The sequence below is a fragment of the Callorhinus ursinus genome, unplaced genomic scaffold (genome assembly GCF_003265705.2).
Source record: "Callorhinus ursinus isolate GAN/ISIS: 27379988/994484 unplaced genomic scaffold, GSC_fseal_2.0 scaffold39, whole genome shotgun sequence".
Classification (NCBI taxonomy): Eukaryota; Metazoa; Chordata; class Mammalia; order Carnivora; family Otariidae; genus Callorhinus; species Callorhinus ursinus.
Genome location: NW_027397101.1, coordinates 19,375,680 through 19,403,328, shown reverse-complemented (window position 1 = coordinate 19,403,328; position 27,649 = coordinate 19,375,680). Strand labels below are relative to the sequence as shown.

The 27,649-nt window shown below is 34.4% G+C and overlaps 1 protein-coding gene across 7 annotated transcripts in view; it reads right to left on the bottom strand.

The window, feature by feature from the left end:
- The window catches only part of CNTLN (centlein), a 294,410-nt gene that overhangs the window by 150,161 nt on the left and 116,600 nt on the right, over positions 1 to 27,649 (bottom strand). For all 7 annotated transcript variants that reach the window (XM_073880839.1, XM_073880843.1, XM_073880842.1 and 4 more), the window contains exons 6-8: positions 23,628 to 23,765; positions 15,258 to 15,416; positions 3,660 to 3,854 (exon numbers count right to left, since the gene is read on the bottom strand). In XM_073880839.1, coding sequence (XP_073736940.1) covers positions 3,660 to 3,854; positions 15,258 to 15,416; positions 23,628 to 23,765 — 492 coding nt within the window. The remainder of the gene's footprint in view (positions 1 to 3,659; positions 3,855 to 15,257; positions 15,417 to 23,627; positions 23,766 to 27,649) is intronic.

Here is a 27,649-nt window from a genome sequence, read left to right as displayed (position 1 = left end):
AAGTGAAACAGGAATCTCAAATGGAGAAGAGAGGAGCCAGAAAAATAACTGAAGAAATCATGTCAACACTTTCCCCCTATTTAGTTCAGTAAATAAATAAATACATACACCTTTTTTTACAAAAATCAAGAAACCCAGCAAACTGCAAGAAGGCTGATTATAATGAAAACCATACTCAGAAACATCATAGTTAAAATGCTTAAAGCTAAAGCTAAGATATTTTTTAAAAGAAGCTAGACAAAACTGGTACATCACATTTAAGTAAATAATGAAACAAATCCCCTCTGACTTATCATCAGAAACAGGTGAGTCCAGAAGACAGAAAACTAAAATTTTTAAATTGCTCTTAAAAATATGTAAACAGTCAACCCAAAAGAAAGAAAGACAAGAGGAACAAAGGAATAGAAACAGGATAAATTTTTTAAAAATGGTAAAATGGTACATAAAGCCCATTATATTATATATTATATTAATAATTATAGTAATTCTAAATGGATTAATACTGCAGTGAAAAAGAAGAAGCTGTCAGAATGAAACAAAAATATAGGACCCAACTATGTATACTTTAACATAAAAACACCTATAGGTGGAAATTAAAAGGACGGGAAAAGGTATACCATGTAAAATGTACCCATTAGGGGTGCCTGGGTGGCTCAGTTGGTTAAGCGACTGCCTTCGGCTCAGGTCGTGATCTCAGGGTCCTGGAATCAAACCCCGCATCGGGCTCCCGGCTCGGCAGGAAGCCTGCTTCTCCCTCTCCCACTCCCCCTGCTGTGTTCCCTCTCTCGCTGTCTCTCTCTGTCAAATAAATGAAAAATCCTTAAAAAAAAAAAGTAACCATTAAAGAGTCAGATAGGCTATATCAAAGTAAAATCGGGTCTCAAGCGAACAGAATATTATTATAATTAAAAGTAACATTTTATAATGACAAAGGGTTCATTTAATCAGAAAGACCTGACTATCAGAGGGAGATTCTAACACCTCTCTCTTAGCAACTGACAGAAAAACTGATAAAAATATTAAAAACAAAAATCATTAAAGACAGAAGATCTGAACACTATCAACCACAATGACATAATTAACACTGATATTTAAGGAACACTCCACCCAAAAGCTGCAGAATACAAATTATCTGCAAGTACACATAAACCATATGTTGGTGATACGACAAGTCTCAATAAATTTCAAATACAGTAATCTTAGAGAGTACTATCTCTGACCACAATAGAGGTATATTAGAAGTGAATAGCAGTAACACATACAAATTGTCCCTGACTTACAATGGGTTCCATGTCTGATTTTTTTGACTTTATGATAATGAGAAAACAATTTGCACTTAGTAGAAACTGTACTTTGAGTTTTGAATTTTGATCTCTTCCCAGGCTAGCAATAATGCAGTATGATCCTCTCTTGTCATGCTGGGCAACAACACTGAGCCTCAGCTCCCAGTCAGCCAAGTGATCACAAGAGTGAACAAAGCTCTAAATACAAATGGATCCTTACCTTATACTATACATAAAACACCATTCCAAATGAACTGTGAATATAAATGATTTAAGCAAAGCTTAAAACTTTTTAAAGAAAACAGAGGTGAAAATCTTTCTGTCTTTGGAGTAGGAAAGAACTTCTTAAATGAGACACCAAAGCATTAACTATAAAAGATTAATTGTCTAAATTAAAATTAAGAATTTCTGTTCATCAAATGACACATTAAAGAAAATGAAAAGATGAGGTACACACTGAGATAAGATATTTCACTTAATAGAGATTAATATCAGGAATATATAAAGAACTTTTATGAATGAATAGGAAAAGAATCCAGTAGAAGAATGGATAAAAGATAGGTGAAGTAATCATTTGAACATGTGCTTTATCAGTGATATGCACATGAAGATCAAAATAAAAAATACTTGAATTAGTTAGTTGTCAGCAAACTATTAAATCTGACAATACCAAATGTTAAGAAGGATGGGAATCAACCAGATTTCTTATACATTGTTGGTGGGAGTAAAATTTATGAAAATACTTTGAAAAATAAGTATTTTGTGAAAGTAACATTTTCACACTCTAAACCTATGATTTCCATTCTTAGATACATGTTCCACCTAAATGTATGCATGTGTACCAAGAATCATGCACGAAAATGTCAGTTGCAGCATTATTCATAATAGTGAAAACTGGAAATAACCCAAATACTCATCTACAAGTGAATGTACAAGTAGTTATGATATAATCACATAAAACGGAATATTATAAATCAGTAAAAATAAATAAACAGCTATACCAAACAACATAAGTGAATCTTAATAACATAATGATGAGTCAAAATTGCCAAACCCCAGGTAACAACACATTGTGGTATTTTTATAAATTACAAAACTACACAACATACTATTTCCTCATAATTTATAAGTGATAAAACTTTTTAAAAAATAATCAAAATGATAAACAGTTTAGTGGTTACCTCTGCTGAGAGAATCAGGGTACCAGATAAGGGAGGAGCATACAAGTAGAGGTAAGTCATTAGTAATGCTCTATTCTTGGATTAGTTGATGGGACCAAGGCCATATTATAATAAATGAACACATAAATAAATTAAAATAAATAAAATAGGCCTATGTATGTAACATGATACTGTGTCATGATACAAATTTTATGATAAATCCTGTGCACCTGATATCCAAAAAATGTAATATAATATGATATAAATTTAAACACTGTTGTCTTAAGGTTGAATCGTTAGTAAGACAAAATATGCTGGGTTCAAGAATTACTGTTCAAAGATCAGTGCTAAAAGATCATTAAAAACATTTAATTATCTGTATTAATTCCATTTCTGAACTAAATTAATAAATTCTAAACTTAAAGAAATGCCAAGCGCCTTAACTTACAGGAATAAGACTGTGTTCTTTACAATACATATTTAGAGCTGACAGTTACCTTGAAAATTATCTAAAAGAGATACCATGGAACATATTCGATATGCTAAACTCTGCACTTAATACGCATGATCTTGTGAATGCTTACAAAACTGTGTGACATAGCAGTAATACTGACATTTTATTTGCGAGCAAACTTTGGCTAAAAGGCTTAGTGAATTTGTTCAAGTTCACAAAGCTCACAGGCAGGGTTGTGATTTGATCCCAGGTTTATCTGACTCCTGAACCTATACATCTATGTTTACATTTGTACTACCTCAGGAATTACACCAGGAAGTAGGTAGAAAGGTCAAGTCACCTGTCCAAAACCATACTTTAAGATAGTGGCAGAACTGGGACTAAAAGGTACTAAGTACCATATATCAGGCATTATGAAAACTACTTTATGAGACTTCCTATTATACATTCTTTCCATTCCATTACCTCATTCAGTTTAAGTCTCAAAATGGGCATCATCTATTAATTTGCTGTTCATTATTATATTTCAGTCAAGTGTTTCATCATAACTATGCCAATTATACCCTGTATTTCTATGTGCATTTCTATTTGAATCCATATTATATATAATATTCATGTCAACAAAGTATAAAAAATAGCACAATACAAAACAATCTGCCAAGTCTTATATTCTAATATACTAATTATGTAAATTTAGTCAATTGTAGGAAACAATTTTATATGATATTGCACTGGGTAACATTTTTAGAAAATGTCTCTCACCTGTTCTGAGTGCTCTGAATCACTTTCTTGCAGTAAAGGATAGGGTGCTCCTTGGGATTCCTGAAGCTTTTCTTTTAATTTAACATTTTCTTGCTCTTTTTGAAATAGCTGATCCTGAAGACTAACAACACTTTGCCGGAGCATAGCTTCACTTGATTTTGTGGTTTCAAAACAAACATGTAATTCATTGTAAAGCTGTTTCAAAAAATATATCCAAATTTATTAATAATCAATAAAATAGTCATGTCTGTGTAAACATGCATACACACATATACTTATCTATAAAGACTATATACAACATACTACTTGCCCTGAAGTGATTTTAATACTCTAGAGGTAAAAAAAGCCATAGGGCGCCTGGGTGGCTCAGTTGGTTAAACCGCTGCCTTCAGCTCAGGTCATGATCCCAGGGTCCTGGGATCGAGACCCACATCGGGCTCCCTGCTCATGCAGGAAGCCTGCTTCTCCCTCTGCCTGCCGCTCCCCCTGCTTGTGCTCTCTCCCTCTCTCTCCCTCTCTCTCTCTCTCGCTATTTCTCTGTGTGTCAAATAAATAAATGAAATCTTTAAAAAAAAATGAAATCTTTAAAAAAAAGAAAAAAGCTATAAACAGATGAAAAACTAAATAATATAATCAAATATCAACATAAAACTACAATTGATGTAAAAAGGCAATCCGTATTATTGGCCAGTAAAATATAGGAAAAGTGTGCTAAATTCCTAAGGAGGACGAAAACACTTTAAGCTAGTTATATTCAACTTAGAGGACTCTATGTAAAAGAAAGGACCTGAACTGAGCTATGATACTATTACAGGAACTGAATGAAAACAAAAAGTCATTCCAAGGGTGGAAGAAATGTGAAAACATTACGTACAGTTATAGGAAGGGACAGAAAGGGAGCATAACAGCTATCAGCCCAACTGAACCCAATATATACATTTGAAAGAAAAACCAAGAATCTTTAATTGAGAGTTCATTAAGTTTGACTGATACATTCCCATTTAGTATAAATTAGCATCTACGGCTGTAGCGGGGGGTGGGGGGGGCAGAAGGAATAGCAAGAGACAGTCAGGCAGTAAGACCATAGACAAGAGTGTAGACTCCTGAATGCCAGATTCAAGAAGGTGGACTTGTTCCTGTAGGCAACAGGGGACCACTGAAGACCTTCAACAGACTGTGATAAAACAGAAGCAATGTTCTGAAGGCATGACAGATGACTTTCAATTTTTAACTCAAAGAAACATGAACTTAAAAATTTAAAACTAGAGTTTATTAAAACTATGAGACAGCATATGGTATATATAAAAGTGGCTTCATGCAGTCACATATGGTTAACAATGGTTTTCCTCCAACGTTCCCGAACTTACATGGTGATGAAACTCCTAACTTCTGATTGTGATATGAGGCATAATTCAATTTGTGGTAACTAATTTACATAAAGAATGTGTATTTGCTGATGACACTGGGAAAGTGATCCAAGAATTAAGATTTTTGTTTTTTTAATAAGGCTAATAGTGAGATAGAGAGATAGTATAATAAAAGAAAAATCCCTCAGGGTTTTTGCTCAAATTTGAGAGTTTGCGAAATTCCCAAGTTCAAAATTATGTAACAATACACTAGTTTTTTAGGTTTGCTCATCTAATTGAACATTGGGGGAATCTTGCCTCGTGGGAAGAAACTACACAAAAGGTGGCAGAGTACTTTTCTGTGTGTATGCTATACTTTAATTTTTTTAAGTGTAAAATTTAATAAGGCTTGTACAACCTCTTTTCTTAATGCTTTTTCTCAGACATATACTTGTCATAAAAACAAGACTCATCAAGCCATTCCTCTGACACAATATGCTCAATATACTTTTTATGTTCTATAAGGGACTGTACCACTCTATTATTATAGATACTTCAAATAATCCATTTCACTTTATAGCCAAAGTTTAAGCAATTTTTATAAAGCAAAGTTGCCTTTATGATCTATATAGAATTTCAGGACATGAATTTGTAACTTTCCCTCCCAGTTACCTTTATACCAGGGAGTATGTCCAATGTCCTGTCCACAGTTGATACCATCAATCTAGGAGGGAAGAGACAGTAGGAACCTGACCACATTGAGGAACAATGAAGGGATCAAAGTGGGCCTTGTGGTGACCTACCTGTGCTGTGTTGTTGCTTTCATGATTGAGTTCAGGTAGAAAAGAAAAAAACAAAATCTGGAGACAAGAGCTAAGCTGTCTAAAGATAGCTGAAGCTAGGATGAATGAAGGTCTGCCTGACAGCATACACAGTCACTTACTCAGTTAAAAGATTATTTAACTATATTCTCTCTTATTTGTATGCTTTATTAATAATAGTTGGCTTTTAACCAGCACAAATTAATCTTTCGGGAAGAAAATAATCCAAAAATAAATATTTAAATATTTAAAATATTAAAGAATTTATAAATACCTAATTTTACCTCAATTTAAAAATATATAAAAAAAGAATTTCTAGATTTCAATTATTTGAGCGTCTCATGAACACTGATTGTTGACAAAGAAAAACTCATAGTTTCCCTTCACACTGCCCAAAGTACAGGAAGAATGATATTGTGTGGTCAGGACTGAGGACCAATTTACTGACCATTAGTACCAAGGGTGTGGTATATTTTCTGTGGGTGTCATGTCTTGGGATCTTCCTTCACAGTTATAAGGCTCTGGGCTTATTCATACATGAAAGAAGGCTCTGTCTTAATGTTTCTTCTCTTGCCTCCTCTCACGTATCCCTTACTGTTCTCTTCTTGAGTTCTCCACTTTGCTCTCTCTGCCAAGCAATTTACACAGGTGTACTCCTTCTCAGCTGTCCTGGCTTGGTCTGATATGACCAGTGGGCAACTCTAGACACTGAGGCAAACTCTCTTTCTCTGAAAATATCCATCCTTCCAAGCAGCAGGTGGAAAAGAATCAAAAAAGCCTGGAACAGATGATCTAGATCAGCTCTGCTCCAGGAATTGGGACAAACTCTCTTATTCCTTAGTTCTTATTCTAAATACACATCTCCTACTTGCCTATTTTCTTTGATAGCTGATTGGACTTTACTTATTCAGCAATAAGACCACAAGAGTACAGGGAACAAAGAGAGCCCTCCAGCCATTTTTAACTCAAGGCCCCAGGCCATCAGTAAACTTGGCTACAAAAAGTCTTCAGGGAGACTAAATCTATTTTTATTTCTAAAGTGTTTTGGGGTGACAATGGCCCGGGGTAATAGAAGGTTTATTTCACTAGGAGATCCTGCAAGAACGCAAAGGTTTAGGATGTTCCAGTCCCCAGTTAAATGCCATTTTATTCATCCCATTAAGAACAGTAGAGTGGGTCAAAAAAGTTCTCAAGTGAGTAAATTAGGTAATACAACAAATTAATTCATCTGCATTGGTTTAGGAATTGGAGTTAGTAACTTTTTCTCTATTAGCAATAACAATTGCTTACAACAGTTTTCAGAGAGGCTCTTTTCTCTACAACTTCTTTCCTCTCATAGTCCAAAAAGCCAAAATGGATTAGAATTTTTTCCAAGATTCTGGCCTATGAAAACATTTAAACATACATTTCCATCTAAACAAGGATTAATCATTATAATCCATAATCCAGGATGCTTACTATTCTTGATGCTGTTTTCTGTTGAAGAAATCGAAGTTTAAAAAGTTAAGAGGAACTCCAGGGGACAGAAAGCAAGTTATCTCCAAGAATAGGACCCCAAACTCCAAGTCCTTTAATTTTCAGGGACTTATACTGAAGTACTCTTCTTCCCTTATTTTTATTAGCACTAAGGAACAAGATATTTTATTAACCTTAACAATTTTGGAAGTGGATATGCTCTGTGACCCAATGACTAATTCGCTTAAAGAATAAAATTCTCCAGGTGTGCCTGGGTGGCTCAGTCGTTAAGTGTCTGCCTTTGGCTCAGGTCATGGTACCAGGGTCCTGGGATGGAGCCCAGCATCAGGCTCCCTGCTCAGCACGAAGCCTGCTTCTCCCTCTCCCACTCCCCCTGCTTGTGTTCCCTCTCTTGCTGTGTCTCTGTCAATAAATAAATAAAATCTTTAAAAAAAAAAAGAATAAAATTCTCCTTCTTTAGTAAGTATACTATTTGCTACTGTGACTAAGACAATAAATTCTACCATTGAAAACTCTGTTTGTAGCAGAAATATGAGGAAAAAAACCTCTGATTTAACATGCAGTTTAAACTAATTTATAACTTAACTCTTAATTTTCCCAAATTGATATTGTGTCATATAATTATCATTAAATAGAAAAAAAGTTGATAAAACACATATTTAGTACCTTAAACATGTTAGATGATCTAGAAATTATAAATGTTGATACAGTCCCCATGTGATGTGCAAAGGTTGAAAAACAATTAAAACATAGATAAATGGCTACATGCTCAGAGGAAGAAAACACACTAGCTTACTTTTATTTCTCTTGATGGGTGTGTCTCTTCTAGAGGAGCCCTTAACATTATTAGGTTTTGCGTATGAGACTAATGATTTATTAAGGGGACCTCTGGGAAAATATGACTCAACCCCTTCCCTGTGCTCAAAGTTTTTTTCAATTTTCTCTCTTCATCTTTGTCTCCCCTACACGTTCCCCTCAACCTACCACAGAGGGCAACTGATTTTATCTTTTTTCATAATGAAATGAATACCATGAAATAAATCAACTTAATAAATTGGAGAAAGGAGGAGAAATGGGAGGGAAAGCAAAAAAACAACAAAAAAAAGTAAGAGAGAATTGAAAGAAGAAAAAGAAACTCCATTAGAAACAGTAAGTTAAGAAGTTTCTAACTTAGAAAATTTAGTTAGAACTGGAGATAAACTATCAGTGTAATTTTTTATCCAACTCACGTGAGTATTATAGCTAAGCCCCAATTATTTGTAAGTAATAAAATTAATATGAAAATATATTTGAAAATCTTACTTTTAAGTAAATAATTTCACCTTGTTGCATGGATTATTAGATTACTCAAATTTATTGGAAAAATCTAGAAAAATACATGTGGATGAGGAATAAACATAAGTATTAAGTAAAATGCTTCAGGATTAGAAGGAATAATTTGATGTAAGTGAACACTGGAGGTCTAAACAGTAGCATACTGTTTATTTTTGATAAATACAGCAGTGTGATCATTCACAAATTTCAGCATCCTGAACTCCACCACTAATATATTTTCTGGGGGGAAAAAAACCATATCTAATAAAAAAAATCTGCAGAAAGTAAAAAAATAAAATAAAAATAAAAATTGCAATGTCGTAGCAAAATAAAAGAAACCAAATTTTTATAACCAGGAGAATGAGTGGCTGAAGAAGAATGATGGGGGCCCTTTTCACAAAGGATGGTAACATGCAAGGATCCCTTTTCACCAAAAAGAATGCAATGGAATCTTTTTTTTTTTTTTTTAAGTAAGCTCTACACCCAATGTGGGGCTAAATTCATGACCCTGAGATCCAGAGCCACACACTCTACTGACTAAGTCAGCCAGGTGCCCAGCAATGGAATCTTTTTAAGTAATATTTAATATCAAGGTAAATTTCCCACCATTAAAATTATTGAACATTGAAAGAATTTGGATGAGAATGAGTAATGCAAGTTTATAGAATCTATTTACAGAATCCTTTAAAGATAAGACCACATTATTCTATGTATAATAGAACTGTACAGTGGGCTTTATAACAGAGTTTAAGATTGTGGGTTCTGAACCCAAGATTATATAGACTTGAATTCTACCATCTTTTGACAATACTCTAAGCCTCGGCTATTTGATCTATAAAATAATAAGGAATAATAATATACCACATAGGGTTGGTGTGAAACTTAAAACAGTGAAATAAAAGGCCTTTTCCCAGTTGCTGATACACAATAAGCTCATCAAATGTTAACCATTATTATATGGTTGCTGGACATGGCTTAATCTATACCTCAATCTATATAATACATTTTCTAAAATAATCTGTATAAATGGAACACAGATTCTCCCTGGCTTACAGTAAAATTTTAATTCTGTATTTATGATTATGCCCCAACTGGATGGCCTTTCTACTTGTGTTCTTAGTTTCTCCATATTTTTATACCATTTAGAACCATTTGGGGCACCTGGGTGGCTCAGTTGTTAAGGTCTGCCTTCGGCTTAGGTCATGATCCCAGGGTCCTGGGATCAAGCCCTGCATCCGGCTCCCTGCTCCGCAGGAAGCCTGCTTCTCCCTCCCCCATTCCCCCTGCTTGTGTTCCCTCTCTCGCTGTGTCTCTCCCTCTGTCAAATAAATAAATAAAATCTTTAAAAAAAAAAAAGAACCATTTACTCACCCAAATAGTTAAAAATTAAATGGGCTAGAATGATATTCAAATTAAGATAGAAAAATATGCCTACAAAGTTTAAAAATACTTTTACATTCAAATAAACGTCTATGATTTTTTAATTTGCACTATCCTAAGTGGGATATCATTATACACAACTCCTTAAGGTTCAATAATTTAACATTTCCTGACCATTTCTCATGTGGCAGGCAAGTCGCCTTCAAACTTCATGATCCCCTGTGCATTCTCAACATTTAATAACTTAAACAAGACTATCTTTATGTATGAACTAACTAAGAGTAAATTGTACACCATTAATATGTCCTTACTGGCTTTTTCATAAATGGTCTCCTGGCCCTGTGTGTGTGTGTGTGTGTGTGTGTGTGTGTGTCTATGTCTGCATATTCAATATTCTCTAATGAATACTAATAGTCTGAACTGACAACAGAGATGTTTACTGCAGCTTTATTTACAATAGTAAAAAATTTTAAAAAGCAATAGTAAAAAATTTAAACAACATACATTATCAACACTGGAAATATGATTAAGTAAATTACATTATTATTTCCAAAGTAATTATATGTCATGATATTGTTTTAATATAATGTAGTAAAGTACTGAAGTAAAAGATATTAGTGTATCCACAGATATGTTAAAATGCATTTTAAAAAACTGAAAGGAAATATTCAAAATGTTAACAGTATTTGCCTCTTGGAGATGGAATCATTAAAAAAATTTATTGTGTTTTTATGAATAACTATTTACATACAGACTACCAATGGAAAAATAATTGTAATGTTTACTACCAGAGGCAAAATTTACAAAATATAAATAAATAATCAAGGACTTCTGAATTGAGTGTAGTTGAGTATACTAATAAAAACCTTATGAAGAGGAGCACCTGGGTGTCTCTCAAGAATGAATAAAATCTTTAAACATAAAAAAAATTTTAAAAACCTTATGAATGAATGACTATAAGGACCTAAAATAACTTTCAAATTAAAACACTACAAAATTAAAATTTCAGAATGAGCATCAAGTTAAAAATCAGTGAAGTTTCCTACACCACACCCCTAAGAGGTAACTTTTGAGGAAAAGCAAAAAGAAAAAGGAAGTCCAAGTGGAGAAAAGAGAGGACAAAAAAGAGACTAAACACAAAGGAAAGTAAGTCAGATCTTTAAAGCAGTAGATGTCAGTTTGCTCTTTTTTTTCCTGCCTCTATACTACTCATAAGCACAACATATTCCCATCACCTCTCTCATTATCTAGAATGATTCTTGGAGCAGATGGTCTTAATCCTGGGGAAACATGTGTGTAAGGTTTCAAAAAGTATCCCAAGTCAAGGTTGAAGTTATGACAAGTTCTCCAAACTGGAGTGATAAGCTCTACCTCTCCAAATTTAGTAAAGATTTTGTCTAGGAAATTTATGGATTGAGGTAGAGTCCATATAAGAAGAGTTATAAGAAACTAATTTGTTTCAATGATGTCTTATCTTCTCAGAATAGGTATCAATCAAGGAGAGTCTCTTATCCCTAACCTAGGATAGGAACAGGCCCCAGGTATGTACTTCTACCATTACAACACACATCATTCTTACTCCTCCTACTCAATATCAGTGATCAATTAGATTTTAGGCTGAAGAGGTAAAGAGTAAAGGCAGTAAAAAGGTTACCTATGCAGATAACAGTGGGGAGAGCTTTCAGGCAGTGAAAGCCAAGCCAAGTGCAAAGACCTTGAGGTTGAAGAATACTTGGATGTTCAAGGGAAAAAAAAGAATTAAGTGTGGCTGCAGCGGAGAGATGAAGGAGAAGGGAAAGATGAGATCAGAGATGTGATGCAGAGCCAGATCATGTACGGTCTCCCAGCTTGTAGTGAGAACTTGGGTTCTTACTTTTATGAGGTAGGAAGCAGTGGAGGGAGCTGAATAAGGGAGGATTTAATTTGACTTACTTAGTTGTAGCAAGAACATGCAGGCATCTGTGTTGAGAATGGACTCCAAGGGAATAAGGTCAGGAGCAAAGAAATAGAGTGGGAAACTACTGCAATAGTCCATGTAATACTTTATAGGGGTTTGGACAGAATGGCGACAGCACGGATGGTGCAAGTAGCAGAATTTCAGACATATATTGAAGGCAGAGCACACAGGAGTTTAGTTTTGAAAATGTGAAGTCTGATATGCCTATAAGGCATCCAAGTTAAGAAATGTTAAGTAGACAATTATATATACTCTTTCCTAAAGTTCAGGGAAAAGATCCAGAGTAGATAAATCTGGGGGTCATCAGCATAAGGACAGTTTCAATTTTGAAAGCCTAGGTGACTGGATAAAATCACCGAGGGGGTGAGTTTAAACACAGGAAAAAAAAAAAAAAGACATCCTAAGATTTGGGCCTGAGACATTCTAACACTGAGGTGACATGGAGACAAGGAAAAGACCAGAAAAGAACAGAAAAGGAACAGCTAGAACTGAAGGAAGAAAGCGACACAACTGCAGGTGCCTGCAAATCAGGAGGGAAAGAAAAAAAAGAAGGTATTTCAAGGCACAGAGAGTCATCAATTAAGATGCATTCTGCTGATAAATGAAGTAAGATAAAGATTGATACATGCTCATTGAATTGAGCGATGTGGGGGTCACACGTAATTCTGAAGAGAAATTTTAGCAGAGGGAAAGGGACAAACACTTGACTGGAGCTGGTTCAAGAGAAGACAGGAGAGATGAACTCTGAGATAACTTGAGTCTTTCAAGGAATACTGCTGGAAAAAGAAAGAGAAGGAAGGGAAGAAAAGGAACATAGTGAGGTCAATACATGTTTTTGTTGTGTGTTTTGTTCTTTTCCCCGGATCAGAGACCTACCAGCCTGTTTGTATGTGGTGAGGAAAAAACGATGCTATAGACGAGAAGGGAACCATCTCCTTCTGTGGGCAAGTTTATAACAAAACGTTGGAGAAGGAGACCTTAATGAGCATCAAATTAGACTGTAAATCCACACTATATATGCATGCTGGAGGACAGTGAGGAGCAGAAGGAGAGCCAGCACTCTATGGATTGTCATGAAAATAAATCCACAGCATATTACTTGAAAAATGGTACGTTAAAGAACAGTAAAGATAGTGTAAGTTCATAAATATTAAAATTATAATATGCCTAGACTTGTGGTATGTGTGCATGCACACTCACACAGAATATCTAATGCAGGCAAATCTGGAATGACTACTCAGATGATTACCCCTGGGGAGGGGATGAAATGAGCTGGGTGGAGTGGAAGGATACTCGAATCTGTTAGACTAGCACTATCAGGCCTTCTAGAATATTATTTCAATAGCTTATAATAATGTATTCTTGTAATGTTTGTATATTTAACAAAGAAAATAACTTAAAAATATTCTGTTCTTCTAGAGAAACTCTCTGATACATTCAAATATTAAGAGTGGTTGCTTTTGGGACAGAGGCTTCAGGTAGGAGTACAGAAGACTATTTTTTTTGCTTCATATACTTCTGTATTATTTGAAAGTTTATCACAATATTTAAGTATTCAGTTGTTTGAAATGATGTAGAATCTGTAAAAGTTCTCAGGTAGGTTATAAAAGAGATGATTGCTCTCTGTAGAGGTTACTAAGGAAAAATCAACCAAAAAACAGAATTAAGGCTGAAACATTTTGTCTCAAATTTTTAGTTAAGCAACTAAAAAAAATTTCTTAGAACGCAAGATTGAAAAATGAAATAGCAAAGGACACACTGCCTTTTTCTTCCTCTTTACTTCCTCTTTACTTGCTGAGAGTAGAAAGAGAAAAAGAAGTATTAGCACATAAGAGAAAAAAAAGGTTACAAGGCTTATTACCAAGGAACTTTAAAGACATACTTGAATATAAATTGCCATATGTGGGGGACTTTTAAGCAAAAATTAGGAGAGAGAAATGTTTGAGGTAAATATACAAGTGAAAAACATGAAAAAAATTAAAGTTACTGATAATATCCAATTTTTCAAGTCATTTTAGCAATGGAGTCTGGTTTAGAAGCAAAAGCATAACGGGCAAATCCCACCATTCAAAACAAAAAGGTGAAGCTGCTCTCTTCGAAATGGAGAGAACAGGCACTGCCCTTTCACTTGGTATCATCCACATCCCGAGGGCAACTCGAGGAATACAGAACACAGTGAAAACCACTATTCCAAAGCATTATTTAAAAATACGCATTTAGGGGTGCCTGAGTGGTTCAGTCGGTTGAGCATCCCACTCTCGATTTTGGCTCAGGTCATGATCTCATGGTTGTGGGATCGAACCCCACATGGAGCTCTGAGCTCAGTGGGAAGTCTGCTTGTCTCCCTCTTCCCGCTGCCCCTCTTCCCCCACTCTCTCGCTCTCTCAATAAATCTTTAAAAATATAGGTGTTTAAAGTTTACTTAATAGTTATTTACTATTACTACTAACATAAAAATGTTAATTATAGATACTGGATTTTTATGGTCCTTTTTTAGGACAAGAGTAAGTTAAATAGAACAACACAGACGGCGCTATTTAACCACTCTAACTGAGCTGTCTCAACTATTACAAGGGAATAAAATCAATCTTGTAAGATTGACCTATACAGAAACTAAATTATTTCTATAAATAACTTGGTACACTACACAAAACATAAAGAATTCAATAAAAGTGTTTATTTTTTAATTACTAGCCATAATTATTGTTGCTGAGTCAGTCAGCATACCTAAATAGCTGGGTGAGCCTTCTTGAGAGGTTCCTAAAACAACTGTAAAGTAAAATGACTACTTAAAAGAAACACACATAATAGAGAAAAATCCTTGGAAAATATTGATCCTGAAGACCTCATTTGCATACCCATTTGTGTTTGTGCAGACTGGCCAATAAAATAATGCACAAATTCTATAATGAAAGACTGCTTTAGGTCATAAACTAGAATCGTAATTGATGAAAAATTTCTCATAATAGAAGGCTGAGTAATTCCATTTCCCAAGTCCTTTCTGGTTTGAGGGCTACAGTCAGGGTATGTTTTATAGTAGACATCAAAATTCCAATTTATAAAAACAATATCCTACAGAGTAAATTTGCATCTATATTTTAAATATTTCAGCTTTGATGGCCATAAAGAAAAGTCACAAAATTTCAAATATTACCAGATTGAACTATATTTCATTTTTAATTCTGAAGAACCATATAAAAGGGAAAAATAAAGAAATGTTGAAATTTGAAAAAATTTGAATTCTATATATTTTTAGAAGTTCATACATATAAATTTATATTTTTATGACAGAATAAAAGCATACTTTTTGATATGATATACTTTCGGCTGTGTGAACATCTTCCTGGTTCCTCAGGACTTTCTGTGTGTCCATGTTCAGCACCTGAAGCTGCTGGATGAGCTCTGCTTGCTGCGCTGTATGCGCACTGTTCTGCTTGTAAAGATTCTGCAGCTCCTGCAGCTCCTTCCTGTGTAAAGCAAGCAATAAATACAGAGAGGCAGGAATAAAGATCATCTCAGCTAAATAACTGTGTTCATCGAAGGTTACAGATCATCTTCCAGTTTTTTCATCTATTGTTTTTTACTGCAGGCAAACATATTAATAAAAGAAATAACATATAAAGTATTTAATATTTATCACATACACCTAAAAAGTATTCATAGAACGACTATGACTTTCAAAGCCAGCTACCTGACAATTTTTTTTATAGCTTGATAGTAATAAAAACGTTGGATATGCAGACATTGTACCACCTTCTTATTGAAAGTAAGTTACACTTCAGTTCCAAGAACTGAGAAGTACTGACGCCAACAATAGTTATCAGTTTCGAATAGTGGGTAAGTCAACCTTTCACTGTATACTATACAAAACTTTATTTTTAAAAAGGATTTTTTTATTTATTTGAGAGAGAGAGACATAGCGAGAGAGGGAACACAAGCAGGGGGAGTGGGAGAGGGAGAAGCAGGCTCCCCACTGAGCAGGGAGGCTGATGTGGGGCTCGATCCCAGGACCCTGGGATCATGACCTGAGCCGAAGGCAGATGCTTAAGGACTGAGCCACACAGGTGCCGCTATACAGAACTTTAAATGTATTAAAAGGAATCCCAACAGACAAGTTAAGTTTCAAACCAAAGTTCCTTAAAGCACCACTGGTTGCAACCTCAGGGGTCTGGGCTGGGATTGTGACTCTTCTAATGCAGACTGAAGAAAAGATGAAGGGGAAAAAAAGCCAGAAGGAAGGAGAGTAACACAAGGTGAACACCAATCCTTCTAACCCACCCAGAGTGCAAGTGGTAAGGAGGAGGACAGATGAACTGGGGGTTTTAGTACTAATGGCACTGAGGGTCCAGGAGAACCATCCCTTCTGGAATACAGGTTTCCAGAGTTCTGTGGTAGTGAAGACTGTGTGATACACATCATATAAAACTGGAGCATATTTTGTATATTCAATTGGAAGAGAAAACTAATTACAGAGATACATTTCACAGAAATACACTTTATAATATGTATTCTGGAGACTGTATTTTTTAATGGAACTTTTTAAACCTATAACTTCAAACTGATAATTCATTCTCATAAGATAAGTCTTAAAAGAAGGAAGGAACAAAAAAGATATGCAAATGGTTGTTGAAGACAGATGAAGATTAATATGGGAAAAATGCTCTGCTTTTTAGAGGTTTAGAATATTGTTTTCCAAATACAATACCCACTCCCGCACCCATACAGATAACCTGAACATACACCATCTGTCTCAGTCCTTTCTGACTGCTATAACAAAATATCATGCCCTGGGTAGTTTTACAAACAACAAAAATTTGTTTCTCATAGTTCTGGAGTCTGGAAGTCAGAGATCAGAATGCCAAGTAAGGGCCCTCTTCTTAGTAGTAGACTTCCTGTTATATCTTCACATGGTCGACAGACATTAGAGAGCTCTGGGAGGTCTCTCTAGCTCTCTCTCCCTCATATAATTGAATAAAATATTTAAAAAGAAAAGAAAAAAACATAAGAGTAGGGAAATGCTCATACTATAAGGCACCTGAGGATTAAAAATCAACCAAGGGAACAGCATATCCCCGTCTCCCATGTCATGCTATGTCCTGGGCATACTCCTAGTAAGTGGAGTGGAGCATCATCTTACACTATCGAGGTAAGTTTCTTCCTCTGTGTCTCCCCACACCACCTTCTGAAAAGTAGATGAGATCAATGTACACCAATGTTGCAAAAATGAAACGTGGAACTTGATTGGTATCAAAGTAAGCAACAAATAAAGCTTATAAAGGCATAGCTCTGGACCACTAGTGAACACTGAATTTGTCTAGATCCTTCCTTATTTGAAAATGAGTAAAGAAAAACAAACTGGACTTATTAAAAGGGGAGTAGTAAGAATTTAGAAAAAAGAAATTTTATTGTACATACAAGGAAAAGTATACCTTGGAGAAGTCACTGAAGGAATTAGAAGGAAGGTCTAGAAAAAGTATGAAAAAGAAACCATCACACCTCTCTGAATTATCAACAGAAAGACAAGATGTGAAGATGATCTTAATAAAGTCTCTATGAAGGCAGGGACTTTTTTTGTTCACTGCTATAAACAGCACACCTAAGACAGTTCCTGTCCCTTATTACATCTGCTAGTGTATTAGACACATCTTACGCATTATGTTCAGATTCAGCCTACACTTGCCTCTTAGAATCTCATTCCCTTGCTCTGTCTCAGCTTATTAACTACCACTTCCACCTATGAAATTTATACAGCTCATCCGTCTCCATTGCTTGAAGTCAACTAGCTGCATTCCTAGCATGTTTGTGCCATTTCCAGGTTAGGATAAATGCTAAAACACAGGCATGGTATAAGCAACTTTTACCAATGAAAGACAAAACACAAGAAGAAACCAGAAAAGTAACTTTTTCTCTTTTTCCATCTGACGGATTGCTCTAGAGCACAGTTTCTCTCCCACAGCCTGTCAAGAATCAACCTGAGTAGCAAATTCAGTGCACCTGCTGTCTCTTCACAGCTCACCACGAAGCAGTAGCCAGCACAATGATGCATTTCCTTTTTATTCTTGCCTGCCTCATTCTTCTTCTCTTACTCACTTTCCCTGGAATTGAATCTCCCAAGTAAGTAATCAGAACTTAATCCTTCCCTCAGGCTCTGTTTTCTAGGATATATGGCATAAGACAGTTATTAAATGGATGAAATGAAAAGCATAACATAAAGAATGTTAAAAAGAAAGATGCCATGATAGTATCAAAATGCATAATGAGAGCAATTATAAGGAAAATAAAAGCTATGGAAAATAAAATTAATTGGTAGGTTCAAACCTGAGAAGTTCCTGTAGGCACAGATGAAAAGGAGTAAAGGAAAGTGTGGCTTGAACTGAGACAGTGCTGAGAACCAACAACATTTTCTCCTATCTCAAGAATGTTAAATCCTGTTAAAAATACTGGATTCCTGAAAGATAATCTGGTGATCTTTCAGTTACAGTGATGCTATCTAAGGGACTGAGTGGGCCATGGGATAAATGAGGCAGCTTCTCTAGGTTATTTTGCAGTTTAAAAAAAAATCTTGATAATTTACAAAAAAGATTTACTGCTTGTTCACATTACAGGTGGCTTTCCGCTATTCTAAGACCCACACTGCAGCAGCAGACTGCATTAGAAATATGCCACTCTGGTGGCAGAGGGTGAAAAGCAAAGGCAAATCAAGGAATGACTTTTAAAACATTAGGACATGGCATATGTTACTTTCACTCTTGTCCCACAGGTCAAAATAAATCACATGGCTAAATCTGATACCAATGGGGGATAAAGCATACTCTAGCAACAGGGAAGGCCCTGATAAAAATGGGCCCCTGAGATGAATCGAAATAGAGTACAGGAATGAACACATCAAAAGTAAAAAGTTTAGTGATGAGCACTGAAGCAAAATATAGGACTAATCCTAAATGTCTTTGGTCACTGTGGTTATAAATGTTACACACCTTGAGATGCAAAATCAGGGGGAGTTAAAATGGTTGAATGTATGTTCTATTTTCCAAAGATTACACAGTAGGATGTCAAAATGAAATAAAGATAAAATGTAGTTTTAAAAAAATATGACATTGACCTCCAAAGTTTTTCATGTCATTTTGTTCCTAGCTTTAGAGACAGAGAGAGAGTTAGTGGTTTTTACAGAGAAGAGATTTAATAATTCCTTCAATTTCACATCAGTGTCTTATTGTTCCATTATATCACCAAAAACTAAAGTCTACTTATTAAGAGAACACGTTCAATACAGTCTCTTTTATCTAAAAACTTCTGCCCACCTAATCTTCAACCTGTAAATACAAACTGAGAAAAATCTAAGATGATTCTCACAAAATTTTAATGGTGTTACTTCTCCAGAGTTGTATTTATGTGTAATACTTTTCTCTATCTTCTTTGTACTTTGGTGTACTGCATGCCTTTTTAAAATAATTCATATGTATCATTACACCAAATAATTATCTACTTATTTTGTTTGTTATCATAAAAATGTAAACAAAAATAAAGAACAGCAATATTAATTTCATAAAAATTTGAATCCAAGGCAAAAAAATTACACACAAAAAAGTAAAATTCACAGTAAAAACAAAAGAACTGTGAACACTACCCGTGAAATCACAACACATCAAACAAGTACAGCAAAAAACTATAAGCAATAAAAGGAAAGTCAGTTGGAAACTACATGGGAAGGAAATATTCCATTTAAAATAGTACCAAAAACATGAAATTATCTAGGATAAATTTAACAACAAATGTCAAAACCCTTTAGAAACTTAACACATCTTCTAAGTATACAAAGGTACTGAAAGAAATGGAATGGCATACCATCCTCTGGGACAGGAAGATCGGCATCACTAAGATGTCAATTCTTCTCAGGCTTACTTGTAAATTTGATGCTCTCACTAGATACCAAACAAGAAATAAGGAAGTTCACTCTAAACTTTTTGCCAAAAAATTTAATAAACAATAAATGCCAAGAAAGCTCTAAAAAGAGCAGTAATGGAGAATGCACCATATACTCTCCAATGTTCACCATCTCTACCCTATTCTCTAGTACTCTAGTCTAAGAGGCCGACCTCTAGAGACTGCATTTCACTGGTCCCTCCCTTGTCCTCTGTCTCTGACTGAATTTGATTAGTTGGAGTGCTGCCTGGTGATTAGAGGGTCAATGAGAAAAAAAGGTCAAGGTATTCCTTTTCCCGACTCCCTCTCCGCTGAACCACAGTTGGCAATGTCAATGTTCCTGTGTCTAAAGATACTTCTCCTAATAGGCGGCCTCTCTCCCAGGATAGATTTTTTTTTTTTTACACAGACATCGGGCAACAGCTTCTCTCCTTGCTCCTTCTAGTCTGGGGGCAGTAACAGATTCCTGTTGTTGATCATCTAAATCTCAATATCTATTTGGGGAGAATTAACATCTTTATCATACTGAGCCTTCTAAACCATGAACTTTGTATATCCCTACACATATTAGACCTCTTATTTCTGTCAATAATGTTTTAGTTCTCTGCATAGAGATAATACACATCTTTCATTATACATACTCTTCAGATTTTTACTCATATTGTAAATTGTACTATTTCCATATATTAAGTCCATTTCCTCATTTTTTGCTGGCTTCAAAAGTGTAACTGAATTTTATTCACTAACATGGTATCTACCAAGTGTGCTAAGCCCACTTATTAATTTGAACAATGTTTCTATAAGTTGAGGTTTCTTTGTGAATTAATCATATTATAGGCAAATAATCAGGTCTTTTCCTTTCAATTCCAGTCCTTATGTCTTTAATTTTTAATCTTGCCTTACTACATACTTGGTATTTCTGACTATGTGCTAGACATTAGTTTGCAAAACTGTGGATATAATTTGAGGACAGAATTATTACATCATCTAACAGAAATAATTTACACTTGCTTCTGGTACGTCCCTGGGAATACTAGCAATCCAGATAATTAATCCAATTTCAGGATTCTGACTTTAATGATATTTCTAACCCAGATTATGACTGTACTGTCCTGACTTTTTTATTTTTTCCAGGAAATTTGTAAGTAATTTCTAAGAAAAATTCCCAACTCATTAGCAATAGCCCACGTCCATGTACTTTGGCCCACCCTCCATGTAGCCATTTAGCCCACCCTCCATGTAATCACAGAATTGTTACCTATTCAGGCAAAAATTTTAGTTAGGAAACTTAATTGGCTAGCACTTTTATGCAAGTATGCAAGTTCTAAGTATATACTCAGATGTCCTATATGCATTATAGACATTACCTTATTATATATGTGCTTATATACTTATACTCTGACTCAGGGTAAAAATCATTTGAGGTAGTTCAGAAAAATGTTGCATATCACAGTGCGTGACATGAATATTCAATAAGTATACAAATGACCATGAATTCCAAAGAAATAAACCCATAAAGAAATAAACCTACGTCAATTCTGTCATACATCAATAAGGAAAAGTGTAACCAAATAAGAAAGTGCCTAGAATACTTTTCCCATGATTATGGCTTTGTGTATCTTTTGTACAATATATAGATTCAATAAAATGATACTGGTACATCATAATCAACAACACCCCCCTCCAAGAAATAAAACTGATAAAGGAAAGGAGACATATAATATACCCAACAGGTAACCCTTAATCAGACAACTCAGGAGAAACACTGTAGATACCTCAACTATCACCCTATAATGAGGGTTTGAGTCATGTTCTTCTGCTCCATACTTCCAACTCTACACTATTTTCTTCTCCTCTATGAGTCCTTATAATAAAGCTCTTAAAATTTACACATGGTCCATTATTTTACTATTGTGTAAGCAAATGTCCATCTGTGGATATTATTGCCTTATTTACTGTAGCTTATAGCTCTTGTAATACACGAAATTCAAGTACAAAAAGGGGAAAATATACTAGAAAACATAATTATTCAAATGCCATGAACTTAACACTGCAATGCATCCTAGAATAATCCCATGTTCCATCCAAATCATACCCTAAAAGAGATAGGTCATCATTGGAATATTTTGTGCAGTTATAGGTGCTATATTTTAAGAAAAATATTGATGATATAGATACTGATGATATGGAATGCATTCAGAAATGCAACTGAAACTAGTATAACATCTATGAAATATATACATGAAAAGTTATGAGAAATAAGAGTAGTTAATTAATGAAAAGATAAAGTTATGGGTAAAAATATTATTTGAAGATTATTTGAAAATAATCTTCTCTTATTTGAAGATCTATGGTACAGAATAGAGATTAGATTGTTTCTGAGAGTCTCTAGATAAGGATTCAAGATAAATGGGTGGATATTATAAAAAAGCAAATTTCAACTCAATATCTGAAACAATGTTCAAATTTAAACGATATACAGTGAAAAGAACAGCCTTGAAAAGTACCTCAACTTATAAACCAAAAGTATCAAACAAATACTAAAAGGCATATTATCTTACTGAGAAGAAGACAGGAATAAATGATAATTTTAAGGTTTCTTATAAATGTACGATTCTATAACTATTTAAAATTACTTTTCTGACTTTATCGAATTTTAGTCTTAAAAAATAATCATACCATGAATAGATAAGCCAACCAGTCAATCATCCTTAATTTTATACTTTTCCTCAACCCTATGATAAGATGATTTTTAAATTGTGATACAGTGAAGTTTTGCTTAGGTAATAAATTAATATATATACATTAACTGCTACCTAACCAAAACTCCTGCCCTGACATATCTATAGCTCTTACAATGTACTAAATATATATAAAGACATATAAATATGTACTGAATACAGACATATACAAAAATACATACATATCAAGTTTTAACCACACAATTATTATTGAATATAATACAAATACATAGAATTTATATATATTACATATATAAATATCTCACGTTTGTGTGTGTATATAAACATATAATAGTACAACCAGAAAATGAAATTGTGCTTATAGAAGTATATGATAAACTTTGATTGTATTATTTATTTTAACTAGTTTAAGTAAAAAATGCACATTCATACATACATACGTGTATCTGTATGTATGTGTACACAGATAACATGTATATATGCATGCATATACATTTATATATTTATGATTTATTTTAATACCATTTTCTGATACAAGTAACTGAAGTAAGTTATTAGGTAGTATAAATTATTTCAAAACACTTAAAAACAACTTTTTCAAGTAATTCTACTTTGTGAGCAGTGCTACAAATTGACCATTTTGGTATTGAAAGAATATCTCACAAACCAAACTATTTAGAACATAATAAAATAAAAAGTCAAAACTGGATTTCTCATACATTGCCTATTAGAAGAATAATGAATATTATATAATACCTGGCTGGGAATTTTTTAGAAGGAAACAATGAGTGAATGCACTGTCCTTGTTAAAAATGGAGACAAGACTACTCTTTCAGAATGCTCTTCCCAATCCTGTGAAACCCCTGATTCTCTTAGTTAACTATTCTCAGTTTGGTATACGTAATTCCAGATAGTTTCAATACACAAACATATGTCCTCATAGAAGACATACTGTTGTCATTTTAGAGTGCTAATAATAAACATATATGTCGTCATTCTGAATAACTAATGACTTTACTATAATGTTAAATTTAAAAAATTGAATATACTTGCCTGACAAGGGTAATATCCATATCCTTTTGTTTAAGTTCAGTCTGTTTATTATCCAACTGTAACGATACAGCATTATATTTACTCTCTGATACTTCAATTTCTTTCCTTGCTTCGATTAAACTGTCTTCAAAGGCCTAAAATCAGAGGACATATATCACAATCAAATATAAGTATCAAATAAATAAATGTAAATGAATTATATTTAACTAATCTACAAAATGAGAGTAAAAAAATTGGTAGTGTTTTTAATTTTTTGTTTTCACTTAAATAAAAAAATTTTAGTACAAAACAGTAACTTTAAAACCAGTCACAGTTTACTTTTTTTAGAAAATGAACAAGTATCATAGCTTCCTGGTACAAAAGCTAAGAATTTGAAGCAATTAAATGTGAAAATCTATGTAGAAATGTACTTATTGAAATTACAATACAGAAATTATTGTACAATGAAAAAGCTATTAATTACATGAATAAAAAATGAGTTCATTTACTTAAATAGTAGTTGGGACAAACAGCAGATATTTCATCATTTCCTCTATTTTAAATGTATACACATAGCTACACTAGGGGAAGAAGGAACAACACTGCGATGTTGTCAAATATCAACATAATTTTATAATATTTGAAATTCAGATAATGCTCAGTTCCCCTGATTGTAATGAAATTTTTCCTCAAGTTTTTCAAAGTTGGCTTTTTCCTCCAGATAATTCTGTTTTTTTATTCATTTTAAAACTATTTCAAAATTAATGTTATTTTCTAAAGCTATATTTTCTCCAAAATATAAAACTAATTTTGATTATTTTCATAAAGTATTAAATAAATATAATATCTAAAAATAGAGTATACCCACATAAATGCTATACATTCATTATTTGCAGAAGTGAGCAGTAGGTTTTACATCAAGCACTACTCTAGTCTAGCCATGATTTCATACTTCATATATTACCCTATAGTAGCTAGAGTAATATTTTGAAGATAAAAATATTGGCTTTCAGCTAAGAAAGCACTCCAAGTACTTCTCACTCCATTTCCTACACAGAGGAATGACAGGAAGAGAGAGAAGGAGGGCGCCTGAGTGGCTTAGTTGGTTAAGCAACTGACTCTTCATTTCAGCTCAGCTCATGATCTCAGGGTCATTGGATCCAGCCCCACATCCAACTCCACACTCACTGGAGAGTCTGCTTGAGATTCTCTCCTTCTCCTGTCCCTTTGCCCCTCCCCTCACTCATGCATGCACACTCGCGTGCACTCTCTCTCTCCCAAATAAATAAATAAATCTTAAAAAAAAAAAAAAAAGAGAGACGGGGGAAAAAAAGAGTACTGGCATGGATATGAGAAAGCTGAAACCCCTGTAAATTGTTGGGGACTATAAATGATGTAACCCATATGGAGGGGTGGCTAATTGCTCAAAACATTAAAAATGCAACTACTAGGGGCACCTGAGTGGCTCAGTCCTCAGTTGGTTAGCCGTCTGATTTCGGCTCAGGTCATGATCTCAGGGTCCTGGGATTGACCCCCTTGTCAGGCCATACACTCAGCGGGGAGTCTGCTTGTTCCTCTCCCATGCCCCTCCCCCCTATTGTGCTCTCTCTCTCTCAAATAAATAAGATCTTTAAAGAAATTTTAAAAATAAAAATAAATAAATGTAACTACCATTATAATCCAGCAATTTCACTTCTTAGAGCAGAGTCTTGAAGAGATATTTGCACACCCATGTTCATACCAGCACTGTTCATAACAGCCTAGAGGTAGAACCACCTATATGTTGGATGAATAGATTAAAAATGGGGCCTATACATAAAACAGAAAACAACGAAGCTTTAAAAAGAAAGGAATCCTGTCACATGCTACAACATGGATGAACCTTGAGGAAACTATGCTAAATTAAATAAACCAGTCACTAAAGGACAATTACTATATGATTCCATTTATATGAGGCATCTAAAGTAGTCAAATTAATGGACACACAAAACTAGAATGGTGGCTACCAAGGGCTAGGTAAAAAGGGAATAAGGAATTAATTAAAGAGCAGAGACATGCAGTTTCTACAAGTCAAAGTCCTAGTATACCTTTCACAGCAATGTATATTTACTTAATACTACTGAACTATACATTTAAAAATTTTTATAGTGGTAAATTTTATGTTATGTGGTTTTTACCACAATTTTTTTTTAAAAGGAAGGAAATTTTGGGGTGCCAGGGTAGCATCTGACTCTTGATTTTGGCTCAGGTCATGATCTCAGGGTTGTGAGACTGAGCCCTGCGTCAGGCTCCATGATGGGCTTGGAGCCTGCTTAAGATTCTCTCTCACCCTCTTCCTCTAGCCCTACCCCCCACTTGTGTGCTCTCTCTCTCCAAAAAATAAAATACATAAATAAATAAAAAGGAAGGAAATTTTGACATATGCAACACATGGATGGAACCTGAGACCACTGGGTAAAGCAAAATAAGCCAGCTTCAAAAACTAAAATTACTGTATGATTCCTTTTGTATGAGATATCTAGAGTAATCAAACTCATAAAAACAGAAAGAATGGTAGATGCCAGGGAGGGAAAATGACACAGTTGTTTAATGAGTACAGATTCATGTTTGAAAGATGAAAAAGTTCTGGATACTGGCTGCACGGTAATGTGACTATACTTAACACTACTGAACTGTATACTTAAAAATGGTAAAGACTGGGATGGCTGGGGGGCTTGGTCGGTTAAGCATCTGCCTTCGGCTCAGGTCATGATCCCAGGGTCTTGGGATCAGGTTCAGCATCGGACTTCTTGCTCAGCAGGGAGCCTGCTTCTCCCTCTGCCTGCCACTCCCCCTGCTTGTGCGTGCTCTCTCTCTGACAAATAAATAAATAAAATCTTTTTTAAAAAATGGTAAAGATTGTAAATCTTATGTTATGTGTACTTTACCACAGTTAAATTAAAAAAAAAAAAACCAACCTGACAGAGGTCACATTTAATCTGACCAAACTGTAAAGCAATCTGTATCCCAGGACATTGTCAAAAAAAATAGAAAAATCAGCTAGCAATTTCTAATGAGCAACAGCTGGGTGTGATACCAACAATGACAGACATTAATAGAGAGATCAAGAGAAGAGACAGTGAGAGAGATCTCTGCTAAAATCACTATGATCCCATGGTGAATGTGCAAATGTCCAAGTCTGGCTTTCTGAAAAGCAGGAGAAATAGACTTTAGTAAAATGGTCCAGCCAAACCACTAAAAAACAAATAAGCAGACATCCCTGAGGATAGGGTAGTAAGGAATCAGTATCCAAAACTGCTATCATATACAATTTTAAATGTCCATTTTCCAACAAAAAATTACAACATGCAAAAAAAAGAGGAAAGGAAGCAGGCAATAGAAATAACTAAACAAAACCATTCTTTAAAATATACCCTATCATTAAAAAAAACAAAAAAAGATAAGATGACAAGGTCTCATCCAATAAAAAAATGCCAATAAAGTGATATAAATTATTTTAAAACATCCAAATGGAAATGGAAATCCTGGTGTTAAAAAGCAAAATAAACAAAATGAAGAGCACCAAAAAATTCACTAGCGTAGCTGAATACTTAATACAAGATGACAAAAATAAGAAAAAAAAAGATAAATCAAGAAAAAAAGAATAACAAAAAAGTTAACAGCCCCAGAGAAATGTGGACACCACAAAATGCACCAACATAAGCATAATGGGACTACCAGAAGAACAGGCAAGAGAATAAAAATGGAAGAAAAATTCAAAGAAATAATGACTGAAAACTACCCAAAAATCCTGAAAAAAAATTAATCTAAACATCTGTGAAGCTCAACAATCACCAAGTATTGTATATGTATAAATCCACAAACAGACATACAGTAAAAATACTGAGAGCTGAAAACAAGAAAATCTTAGACACCACAAGAGAAAAACCACTCCTCATTTTCAAGAGACCTCAATAAAACTAACTGACTTTTCTTCAGAAATAATAGATGCCAGAGACAGTGAGAAAACAATTCAAAGTCCTCAAAGAAACAAACAAAC